This window comes from Calonectris borealis, chromosome 2 (genome assembly GCF_964195595.1).
Source record: "Calonectris borealis chromosome 2, bCalBor7.hap1.2, whole genome shotgun sequence".
Taxonomy (NCBI): Eukaryota; Metazoa; Chordata; class Aves; order Procellariiformes; family Procellariidae; genus Calonectris; species Calonectris borealis.
Window position 1 is genome coordinate 57,961,991 of NC_134313.1, and position 12,665 is coordinate 57,974,655.

The 12,665-nt window shown below is 43.2% G+C and overlaps 1 protein-coding gene and 1 long non-coding RNA gene across 5 annotated transcripts in view; both read right to left on the bottom strand.

Moving 5' to 3' along the window:
- PPP4R1 (protein phosphatase 4 regulatory subunit 1) overlaps positions 1-350 on the bottom strand; it is a 69,662-nt gene extending 69,312 nt beyond the window's left edge. For 2 of the 4 annotated variants that reach the window (XM_075142077.1, XM_075142076.1), the window contains exon 1: positions 98-350. In XM_075142077.1, coding sequence (XP_074998178.1) covers positions 98-104 — 7 coding nt within the window. In that variant the 5' untranslated portion in view covers positions 105-350. The remainder of the gene's footprint in view (positions 1-97) is intronic. The other 2 variants (XM_075142084.1, XM_075142082.1) reach the window with 2 other exon arrangements.
- An 11,418-nt stretch (positions 351-11,768) lies between these two features.
- Positions 11,769-12,665, bottom strand: LOC142078211 (uncharacterized). Its single transcript, XR_012672155.1, has 2 exons — positions 12,572-12,665; positions 11,769-11,970 (listed from the first exon to the last, which is right to left on the bottom strand). It is a non-coding gene; the product is annotated as an uncharacterized LOC142078211 (long non-coding RNA).

The window sequence follows — 12,665 nt, forward strand, 5'->3', positions numbered from 1 at the left end:
AAGCCGGGGCGGGGGAGAGGAGGGGGGGGAGAGGAGGGCTTGGCGCCTCACCGGGGAGGCGGCGTGTGCGAAAAGGGGGAGGGGGGGCGCTACCTACCCGCCATCTTGCTGCAGCCCCCGCGGGGCGCCGGGCTACATTTAACCCACGGCCGAGCGACGAAGGGGGCGGTGGTGCGGGCGGTGGGGGGAGGCAGGCTGGCCGGCCCCGAGCGGTCCAGGTCCCGGGCCCAGCGGCGTCTCCCCGCGTCCCCGGGAGAGTCGCGCAGGGAGGGAGGAGGGAGCGGGCGGGCGGAGGAAGGCGGGAGGAGGGGTCTGGGCCGGACACGCTGCCCCCGCCTCCGCCCGGCGGAGCCGCGCTCGCTCGCACAGGCGGCCGCGCCTCCCCACCCCTCGCTCTGACTCACACCCGGAGCCGCCCGGCCTGGGCCGGCCCTGCCCGCGGGCGGCGAGGCCGGGGGCCGGCAGGCCACGACCGCACGCCCTGGCCCGCTCACCTGGCCTCGCCGCTCCCCTCCGCGCCGCCATCTCGGGGCTTGGGCTCCTCCTGCCGCCCGCCGAGGGGCGGGGAGGGCGGCGGGGCTGAGGCGAGGCCCCACCGCGCTCCCGGTCCTGCCCTGAAAGGCCCCGTTGTGGGTGTTGTGAGGTCACCCGGAGAGAAGGGGCCCCCGCGGGGTGGCCGCGCCGCGGAGGTCCGCCTCACCTTGGGCTGCATGGGATGGCTTCCAGAGGAGAGGGGCCTCGGGGAGGCAGCGGGCCGCAGAAGTCCCTGCTTCGGGCGTTGTGGGGTCACCTGGAGAGAGGGCTCCCCGGAGAGGTGGCCGTGCCACCGCCACGCCGCCCACGAGCACCCTCCTCGTGTGAACTGCCGAGTTTCAGCAGCTGGGAACGCGTGGCTTAAAAACACGGCATGTTCTCCACTTCACTGCTCTGCGTTCTGACTTTTGTTTTAAAAACACGCAATTTAGCTGGACGTATATGCAAAGGTATCTATCGTTTTCTGCTTTTGTTGGCTGCAACCTGATGGTTGTTGTCATTTTAACTGTTTTGATAGATTTTCCACTGTAAACTGGAAGATTAAAAGTGTTGGATAAAACAAATGCTCTGATTAGTTGATACCCTACCAGAGCACTTGATAAAGGAAAGGACCATTACTGGTACTGGTGCTACCTGGGAGTCTTATCTGAGTCTTCCACAGTCTTATTTTTATCTTGGTCGTAATTGATGAAGTTGTTAATACACAGAAAAGCAAAAGAAGTTATTTTTGCTCATTTTTTAAAAAAAGGATGCGATTTCAGTAGCTCTGTTTTTAACTGAATGTTTGACAGCATGTCTTGTAAGCTGCTTTTTAACATCACATGGTTGTTTTTATGTTGTAAGTTGGATAAAGATTAAATCTCTGTAGTCATTCATTCTCTTTGCCATAGTGGCTGAAAATGTATAATCTTTTAAAATGCATACATCCCTTTCCTTTCAATCCTATAGAACAAGCTCTGCCCTGTTTCATACCTATTCAATCTTTGCACAAGTCAGTAGGGCTTACCGGATACTGATTATCTAACACTTGCTTTTATTCAGATATATAACCTCAAAATCTGAGTAAATCAAATAAATTCACCATGACTAAGTTATATGAACTCTGCTATTCTATTTAAGAGGAGATTCAGGGGAAAATTTGACATCACAAATCACTGGCAATGCTGGACGTAATAGCAATAGACCTAGAGCAGAAAAATGAAGTGTACTTGAAGATCCCATTTTTATTATCTCCGTTACCGCGAGTTATTTCCGGGAAGTTTTCTCTCATCTCCTCTCTGCATCCTTTACCACAATCAAGGGCCAGTTTTGCTTCCTCTGAATTCAATAGCAACAGCCTAAAATGTGATGTGCTTCATTTTACTGAAAGAATCGAGGGGTTTGGTTCCTTTTTCCAACTCAATGAGAGGCACTAACACACACTAACCATAGATTACTGTGGTCAGAGAGCATGAAAGCTACCTTGGCCATTATTATTATCATCAGAATGAGAAATGGAACTTAATGAGATACATCTACGGCAACTGGGTTTATAATTTGGAATGCACCAGAATTACTGCTCTTAAAAGTGTATTAATAGTGTTAATTATCGTCAATTAATTATTGCCATATATGTAATGGTCTCTAGAGTGGGATTTTTTTATTTCTATGTACATATTTGTTTAAAGAGAGGAAGTACAATTTATGCAATAAAGCAAAGTAAAATGATGATTGCAAGAGATCATACTTAACATAAATTCATATAAATGAATTTTGGATCTTCCTATGTGCATGAGATCTTCTTAAGTGGTGGTTAGTTCTTTCTCTGTGGGCAGGACTGTGTGGTATTTAAATAGCACAGATAACAAGGATCAGTGTGATTTAGCCTTGCAAGACAAATTATAATTTTTCAGGAATTGCAATTTTTTTTGCTCCATGTTACCCATAGAACATCAGACTGTGTTCCTCAGGCACAGTTGGTCCCTGCACCATCGCTAGCAGTCATCAGGAAAGGTCTCTTCCTCTATGCGTAGAAATCCTGTGGCAAAACCTTTGGCTCACACAGTGACACACACACATGGAGAGGAAAAAATAATTTTAAAAAATATTTGGCTTCATGCCAACACACAATGCAAATTCCCACTTAATGAATAAGTAACCAGATGTTTCTAAACTTCTCGGCCTTAGTGAATCCCCAGGTACTCCTTAAGGGCCTGATCCAAAGTTCAAGTTGATGGTTAAAATTCCCTGCCACTGGTCACAAGCAAGGCAGACAGAGATCCTGTAAGTGTAGGACAGACGCTGACTCTTTCAGACAGCGTGATGAACTGCAATTCTAAAATAACACACCTAATTATGAAAGAAAATTTTCATAACAGACTTGTTTTATTAGACAAGACGTGTTAAGGAGCAAGCAATATAGCACCTGTCAAAATGTTCTAGCAGATATTGTGCTGGAGTTCTCATAGTCAGTTTGAGTACCCTTATGGGCACTGGCAAGTAAAAAACTTAAGAAATAGATAAACTCACGTTTGCACACTCTATCTCATGGAAAACCACACTACAAAGGGTGGAAGCCAAGGCTATGGATGGAAGGATACAAATGGAAGACTCCTTGGCAAGATCCTTTGCAAGTGATAAAAACACCTGTATTGCTATCTACATGATGTATCTCAAAAAAGTTGATAGCAATCAGCAAGACATTACAGTATTTACATAAAGTACTACATAAATCCTTTCAAACCTGCACAAGTGACCAAGTTAGACACAAGATACCCAACATCCATCTAGACATTTGCAACATGTTATTCTGTAGTTGGATTAGTGACATTTCTTCAGTCAAAACCGCTCCAGGTATAAGGACCTCAGGCTCAAAAACCCTGCAGCACCAAGAACTCACCCATATTATCTTATTACATTATTATCTAGCATATTATTATCTATTTTATCTCATTTGCTGTGAAGAAGCAAGTCTGATCAGATAACGATGCCAGCTTTCAGTGTCCACATATTAACTAGCTTTGCATTTCTCCCAGGCTACCCCTCGAGTGTGGGAAGAGCTTCCCATAAATATCTGCGCAGCCATCTCGCTATCCTCCTTCAGATTCCTCTGCAAAACTCTCTTTTCCTGTAAAGCCTACCAAAAAATGTATCATCAGGGTTAGACTGCTGGTGCACCAAGGCAACTTATATCCTCTTGAGTAATACTGACTCATAGTTTTCTTGTCCACCCCCAGGATTCTGTCTGCACGCATATGTCGTGCTTTATGGTTAAGCTATACACTCCTTAATTTTTAGACCATCTTTTTGTTCTTTATAGAGTGCTTAACCAAAATTGGCCCATGACTAAATATACAGATTAAGTTACATACACAGTAAGCATGGGCGTACCTATAATACATATGGATACACATGAAAACCTGATGGCTGAAGCCTGGGACGCAGTCAATTTGCATTTGAAAATACAGTAAAGCATTTCTGCTAAAAAGAGGTGTTCGTCGTAAACCCTTTCCTTTTTTCTCCTTTCCTTTTTCCTTCCTTCTCTCCTTCCCTATTCCTGTTCTTTTTTTCCCCTCCAATAAAAACAATGGAGGGGTTTTTTGCTACATCTGTTGTGGTTGTGAAAGTTTTTGACTATGCACCACTCAGTTTTGTTCAATTTTCCCTGTTTCCCGGGTAAGGGCATGAGCTGGTGAGTAACTGCGAACCTTACATCAGAGTCCAGCTGCTACTGCTTCCAGTGAAGGTCTCGCAGGAGGATTATAAACACATTAGTATGCCAACCATGAATAAATTAACACCCAAATTTGCTGACAAAGAGCTTGGTTAATACAAAGTTACGTTTGCCTTGTGGGTTCCTCACGTCATTCCAGACCAGCAACAAATTCAGTGGCAAGTTCAAGTGATGCTCAAACCTCTGAAAACTAGGAAATACCCACCTGAGGTACATCCTGGCGCAACATTAAGGCTGCACCTGGAGCTCGCAATGGCTCTTGGCATTAATTTGCAAGCAAATCTATTGCATCAATGGCATGAAGATGGCAGCTGTGTGGGCAAAAGGAAGAGAGGCATGTAAATCAGGAGACAAGTCTTGATGCCTCATTTTGTGATTAAGACCACTATCAGTGGTGATACCCCCAACTCCTTTGGCTAAAGACACTACATGAGGATGTCTGTGATCTTTATAGTGGGCAAGTGAAAGTCTATGTCTGTATCTGATCCTATAGGTGCTCAAGTTCACTGTGAAAGAGCACAAAGAATTAAGGTATCAGAGGCTGTTTCAGGGAGCTGGGTCTCAGTGTTTGAGTGCAGCGTACATACAGGATTCCTCGTTCAGTAGCACTCGCCTGGAGACAGGTTTTCCTTTGAGACAGCTGTGCTACAGCTCTGAGGTGCTCTGCTTCAGGAATCATGCGTCATGCATATGTATGCTATGGGAAGACTGAATCACTGATCAAACAAGGCAGAGTTCAGGTTGTACCGATGTACCTTAGCTCTGGATTTCCTGGTTCTCAGAGGTTTGTGTCTTACTGACATACTGGAAGGAAACAAGACCGGGCAACCAGAAACTGAATCTTTTCCTCACTGAATTTTTTTCCTGTTGAATTTTTTTTTTTTGAGCAGAGAGAAAAAAAATCCGAATTTTGACTATTTCAAGAAATTACAGCAACCACATATATGTACAGCTGGAGTACTATTATAGTAGATACCGATATCCACCAACCCTCCATCCTAGATCTCCAAATCATTTTGAAAGGAAATAGATGTCACTATTCTCATCTTGCAGGTAAAGAAACAGAGAACAAAAGAAGCAAAGTGATGTGTCTGATACTGCTTGAGGCCTGAGATGGAAAATAGTGAATAAAATAAAACACACCCAAAAAGATCTTTTGTGCTACTTTTCTCTATCTGATGCCGTTACATATATGACAGGTAGCAATCTATTGCATGGTTCCTAACATGCCAGCTCTGAGTTGCATGCCAGGCCAGACCCTGCCTCCCTGTTAGACTTGCCCTTGAGTCAGCCAGGCTTTCCAGCCTTTCCTCAGCCCATGCAGTCTCCCTTCCCCACCCAACCAGTCCCTACCTGGCAATACCTAACCGGATTTTCAGATTAATATATTTGCATTTATTCACTCCTTCATTTCCTGGTCTACTGAGTTTAAATTTGCATCTCTCTAGGTCCGCTTAGATATTGGCACATACACACTCTTCCTCTTCTGAATCAAGATGAGTTGTTCAGATCCCAGAACACACCTCAGAGGGACAAATAGGACTGAATTACCACTACCAGCAAACCTGCTTTTCCTTTTGGCAGTTGTCCTCCAACATCAGTTTCACATCCTTCCAGCTGGTCCCTTCCTATGATCCTTTCTCTTCTTGCTACAGCAGTAGCTCTCCCCACCCTCTTGCTCCTCCATCCTGAACCCCTCTCAGCAAGCTGCTGTGTACAGCACTTTTAATTCTGTTTTTGTCGACATTTTTGGAACCCTTTTACTGTTTTGTTATAGTCACATTGCATTTTTCCGAAGTAAAATAGAAACAAACCTCAAATCCTGGCAGAAGTGGAGTCTGGCAACCTGTCTGCAGACCTTTTTCAGATCTGAACTGGGCTTAGGTCAGATTCAAGAGTGACATTGTTTCACAACCCATGGAAATACTAGCTGGCTGGAAGTCTTCTTGGCCACCCTATTCAGCCAACAACAGTGTAATCCATTTAGTCAGGGAGAATTGGGTACATGCCTATGCAGGCAGCTAAGCTCTTTTTTTTGCTGATCTGAAGAGTAGTAGGTGCCAGTGGGATGCATGTCAGGAGAACGATTGCTTTGGGACATGGCTTGTTATCCTGGTCTGTGCGATTGCTAGGACCTGTCAATCCTAAAAAATGCAAGGGTTGGAAAAGTCAAGGGGTTACATCCTAAGAACTGTTTGTTTAGATAACCCTGGCTCCTGTAGGAAGCACACTGAATTTCAGGGTCAGTTGCACACGTGTATTTTAGACCTTTGGAGGAGTCGGTCTTTAGATGTGTGTATTTGTACAGTCTTTTGAGGGCAGATGTGAAGTCATTCTGCTTGTGCTCCAACTCAATCAGCAACTGGGTAATTACAATTCATGTAGCACTGAGCCCAGACAGACGTATGGACAAACATTGGCATGACATTTGGAAACCAGTCAAATATATGCAAAATATAGCAGAGGTCCATTCACTGAAGAAATAATTGAAATAAAAATTGTTGTTCCGCTAAAAGCGGAGGCTGAGAATATTCTGAAAGACTCAATGTCTATCTTATTTACAGTGTTAGAAAATGATTTACAGACTATGAGCAAGGACTGCATCACAGAGGAAACAAAAACCAGAAAGCTACCCAAAATAAGGAGGACAACTGAATGATGGTTCTTGACATGTGCCAGTTTCTACACAGAACTTTTCAGCTATTGAACTGGGAGAGAATCCAAAGAACGAAGTGTTTTATCTGAAATAAATGTACACAAAACTAGAGGAGATACAAATAAACATAAAACCCCATGTGTAATCTCTGAGGAAGATGGTGATACAGTATGAGTTATGAAATCCAACAATACACAGGGCCAGATGGTTTGTAGTAGCAAGTATCAAAAGTTTAAAGAGCTGTCTGGTCCAAAAATAGTTCCTTTGTTTAATTAAATTACCTAAGATGTGAAAGGGCAATTACAGTCCTAAAGCAACTCCTGGCTAGGCTCGTTGTCTCAATAATTTCCAAATCAACTTTGCTCACTTGATACATAAATGACCATTTCCTTTTTTTTTTAACCATCATATAGGGCTTGAACCACTGGGTGCCTGTTGTGGTACAAATGTAAGCTGTAGTATTTTTTAACTGTGGGAACAGTTAAAGGGTGTCACGTACATTAAGAAGCTTTACATTACTGCATTTCGACTTCTTCTTGGATTCAAGCACTGGCAACATTTCAAGTTCAAAGGCTTTTGTTTAAAATGAGATTTAATGTACGTAGACTGTAGCACTGCCAATAATATCTTGAACTGGGTGTGTTTTATTGGGTGATTCATAAAGAAAGTCAGACAAAGTATGCACAGTGGTATTGGAATGTGGGTGGGATCAAAGTAATGATTTAGTGGAATATGTTTGTCCAGCACAGCATACAGGAAATCTTCTTGCTGAATAAAGATGGATTTAGCCCATGAGAACCTCAGTATATTTCCAAGTGTCATTTATTCCAGTGAACCTCAGTGAAAATATCAAAGTAAAACAAGAAAGCTGCATCGTTCACCCTCAAATATTCCATTGGCAATGAGACTACAGTCAGACTTGTTGGGAGTAAAGGGCAGGAAAATGAATAAAATTAATAAAAATAACATTGATTTAAAGGGACACTGTCTGCAGTTCCAACACAGAAGAAAATTCTATCTGTTCTCTAGCAGGGTGGCTGCAACAATTTTATTTAAATACAATTTTGCTATTAATTGAGCACCCATAAGCCTGCTGAGCTGGATTTGTTGTGATTGTACATTTGCATGCATATACCTCACTCCCTCTGCACTCTTCCTGTTCACATCTCTTTCCAGGCAGCATTTTGAAAACCGCAGCATTGATTTTGTTTCTGAGACTAAGGAGCCACTCATACTGAGAACAAGGAGCTCTAACACTGGGAAACTGAGTCCTGCTTAGAGGGTTTCATACTGGCATGAGTGATAATGTTGTCCTGAGTTCAATTATTGAAAAGCAAGCTGTTACCTTTATAAAACATCTGTTTAAATATATTATGTTTAATTTCTCTTTGGCTCCTGATCAAGAAGTATGTCTCTCTTTTTTAATACTGCTTGCTAAACAGTAGGAACAGAGTAGTCTGCCCTTATCCCTGCTTTCTCCACTTTGATGCACTCGGAGGGCATAACCACCTTGGAAGCCCGGCCGTGCTGTCCCACAGCCCCGCAGGGCTGAGGGATGTCGTGGTCCGATCAGCAGAACACCTCCGCTTTTGTGCATACCCAGAGGATGGCACGGCACGTGCCGTACCACGCAGTCTACAGGCGCTGTACGTCAGGGAGACAGGCTTCTCATGGCTTTAACAGTACCGGTGCCATTTTTCTATGCCTCAGTACGGTTCAGTGGTTAAATGATGTCATTACGGTGGTCCTAACTGCTTCCTTGGCAAAATCCATGCATTTGTGAGGTAGGACAGCTTACTGGAATAAAAAGAAAACTAGCAAAAGGAAGGCTGTGGATACCCGGGTTCACAAGGAAGAGTTTTATGGAGGACAGGGAGCTTGCAAGACTCATGTTCCCACAGAACGGGGGCAGAATGGGACAAGGTGAACTCTCCTGCTAACAGGAGCTAAAAGAAAGACTCTAGCTCTGACCCTAGTGCTGGAAAGGATTCAGTATAGGAAACAGTGCAGATATAATGTTCTCAGAAGGCTTTCTACCTTTGACTTTGAAAGGCAGTCTGCTGTTTTTCAAGAGCTGTGTATAGAGAATTAATGTTCTACAGGTGCTATTTAGTTCTCAAAATGTCCTATCAACTGTGGTTTTCTAAGGGTATGAATGCTATTAACCCATAGGTTAATGGATCAGCTTTAAATAATGTATTACATTCTTTCACTCAAATGTACTTTAGTATTTAAATTAGATTAAATATACAGGGAAGATTTTAGTTTGTAACTTGCCTCAGCGAGAAGTAGATGAAATAGAAGGCTGTGCTTGCTGTGGTGTCCTTCACCTACCCATTAGAAGTTAATCTGTACAGGTCTCAAAATTGTCAGGGAACAAAACTTCAGGATATTAGGAACTTGAGAATAAAGGAGAAGTTCTTTCTCTTGGAAAGCTCTAGTTTATATGCATTAATTATCTCATGATACCTTTTGGTAAGCAAACAGAAAAGCACGCAGTCTACAGCATGCCAGTGCAAGTTAGAGGAGAGGCAGTGAAAATTTAGCTTATCTTGAAAAAACAAGCTGTTAGAGCGATTTTGTTTCTTTGATCCAGAGATAGAGCTTTCATAAAGATAGAGCTGGGAGCAGCATGTCTTGCTTTAAGATAGGCTTTATGTGTTCTTATCCTCAAAAATCTCTGCATCCTTTTTTCTTCCACATTTAGCTCCTTAGATGCTACTAACACAGCATATGTACATTGAGCCTGATTACCTGCCTATTTTACTTCTTCCCTTGGGCTAGATAAACAAACCAACCAGCCCTCTGTTTGAGCTTATTTTTTGGGTGACCAGTCCAAGAATAGGTGTAGAATAGGTGTCCCCTCAAAAGGATGCTTATGTCCTCACTCCTGGAATAAACAAGAAGTTACGAACTTGCTGTTGCTATGGGATAACACACTCCGGCAGCTCTGCTTTTGGCTAGAAGCCTTTGAACTCACACAGTGTCGTTTACCTCCCCTTCCTGCAGAATAAAGCCAGCCAGGAGTTCAGTTTTTCCCCATCCTCTGTGCAAATTATTTGGGACCCGGCTCCCCAAATCCTCTGTTATTTCCAGAGGTCTGATTTCCGTACTTTCCAGGTTGCTGTTTGTTCTGTAGCCACAAGCAAGCGCTATGACCTAGGTCACCCAGATGCCCAAGTGCTCGCATTCTCTATGCAGGAGCCAAAGGGGATAGTCCCACCGAGGTGCAGTTCATCTGAGCTGTTTTGGAAGAGGGATTAAACTCAAGACACATGCCCAGATGTTCAGTGAACGACAGCAGCTCGAATAAAGTCCAAATTGTTCACGGGCTAAGCTCCTCCCCTGCTAATGACTGCATGAACACCTGGACCAGGGGGCGGGGGACCACATCTCCATTCCAGCCCCCTGTCTTACTGAAAGGATTTATTTGGCTCCAGCAGGACTATCTTGAACTTAGACTTCAACCAAGAGTTGAAGAGTTCAACCAAGAGATGTTTTTTTAGTATGTCCTAACACCAAAATGAAACATTTGACTTTCTGGCTTTTGACTGAATGCTATTTTGTCTCTGTCAGAGTGTCAGATTTAATTATTTTCTAATCCATTTTATTACCCTCCTGATACCATTAGAAAGATTATAGAATCATAGAATCATAGAACAGTTTGGGTTGGAAGGGACCTTTAGAGGTCATCTAGTCCAACCCCCCTGCCATGGGCAGGGACATCTTCAACTAGATCAGGTTGCTCAGAGCCCCGTCCAACCTGGCCTTGAATGTTTCCAGGGATGGGGCATCTACCACCTCTCTGGGCAACCTGTGCCAGTGTTTCACCACTTCGATTGTAAAAAAATTCTTCCTTCTATCTAGCCTAAATCTACCCTCTTTTAGTTTAAAACCATTATCCCTTGCCTATTGCAACAGGCCCTGCTAAAAAGTTTGTCCCCATCTTTCTTATAAGCCCCCTTTAAGTACTGAAAGGCCGCAATAAGGTCTCCCCGAAGCCTTCTCTTCTCCAGGCTGAACAACCCCAACTCTCTCAGCCTTGCTTCATAGGAGAGGTGTTCCATCCCCCTGATCACTTCTGTGGCCCTCCTCTGGACCTGCTCCAACAGGTCCATGTCTTTCCTGTGCTGAGGGCCCCAGAGCTGGACGCAGTACTCCAGGTGGGGTCTCACCAGAGCAGACTAGAGGGGCAGAATCACCCCCCTCGACCTGCTGGCCACGCTTCTTTTGATGCAGCCCAAGGTACGGTTGGCCTTCTGGGCTGCGAGCACACATTGCTTTTCATCCATTATGACTGTCGTAGCTTCTCTCTAAGGTTGTCCTGCAGGTAGATCTTCATTTTGCTGACTCCATTACTGCAGATAACTAGTGCCAGTTCTCTTTAAACTGTACCTTCACAACTGACCTTTCCAATTATTGCTCTATTATATTTATTCTCATCAGTTCTTAAAACTTTTCTAACTGTGAAGGTGAGAGATGTGATTTCCTGATCTACCTGCTACTTGGTGAAGGTATGTCTGCATACCCTTAGAATGCAGGCTTAGTATAGAACTTTGCTTGGCATTTAACTGCCCTAAAGAATAACATTTAGAGCCTCCTAGTGTACTGCAGGATCTTTAGACCTTTCTTTAAAGAAACCACGAAAAATGATTGAAGGGGAGGGTAAAAAATCTGGACTGATAAAATACGCTGCCTCGTGCATATTTCCAATTCCTGCTCTTCAAGATAGTCTCTTAGCTATTAGTTATGTCAGGGTAATCAGCATCTGTTGGTGCACTCAAGGCCCTGACAAGTTATTGCTTATTTGAAGAGATTACTATATTATTACTCCTCATTAGAAAAATAAAGCTGTTGATCAAGTAGTGCATTCTTTTCCACCTTGTAAAATACTTTATTACTAAATATTCAAAAACCTACAAAACAAAACATACAGACTTCTCATTTATTTTTAGGTTTGAACAAACTCAGATTGTCTGTGTTGGAGGCAAATTCTCAAGTCCATAAACAGGCAGTACTACCACTGATGTATATGGAAATTGGAATAAATATTAAACAAGGATTTGTCCTGAAAAGAAAAATACAGACATCATAACAGAAATAATTATAATTTGTGTGGTCAAAACTTTGCAAAACTGCAAGTTTCTTTAAGGGTTAATTTGTCCTCATAAAGGACATAGACCCAAAAGGGGATTTGGAGTTTATATCAAACATCCTCTGCATTTCAGGACTGTTTAGACTGGTGGTAGGAAAAGGAGAGGTCACACTGCCAAACTCAGACTTAATCTCATTCAAACACACAAAAAAATTTGTTGACAGCAGAAACAGAAAAAAAAAGAAGTTAGGGACTCTATCTCTCATGCCGTAGGAGATTTTTTGGATTGATGAGAATTTCTTGATCTGATTTTTCTCCCTCTGAGATTTCTTTCTCAGATTGTTTTCCTATTTACTGTTTGGACTGCAAAGAACCCTCTCACTGTTAAATCTAAACAAATGAATCAACTTTAGTCCATAAAATAAGTTGCCTCAGTCATCACCTGGCTTACAACTGAATTTTTATTTTTCCTTTTCAGTTGCCTCGTAATTGTTTATAATGAACACCCAGTTCCACTGATGCAGACAGAAAGATAGGGGTGACACCAGAAGCTGGCTACAGACACCCTACTCACCTCCTAAACTACTGTAAGGCCAGGATGGATAGATGCATTTTCATTCGAAAATTTTCATTTGAGGCTTGTTTGGAAGATCCCTGTTTGGGTCTTC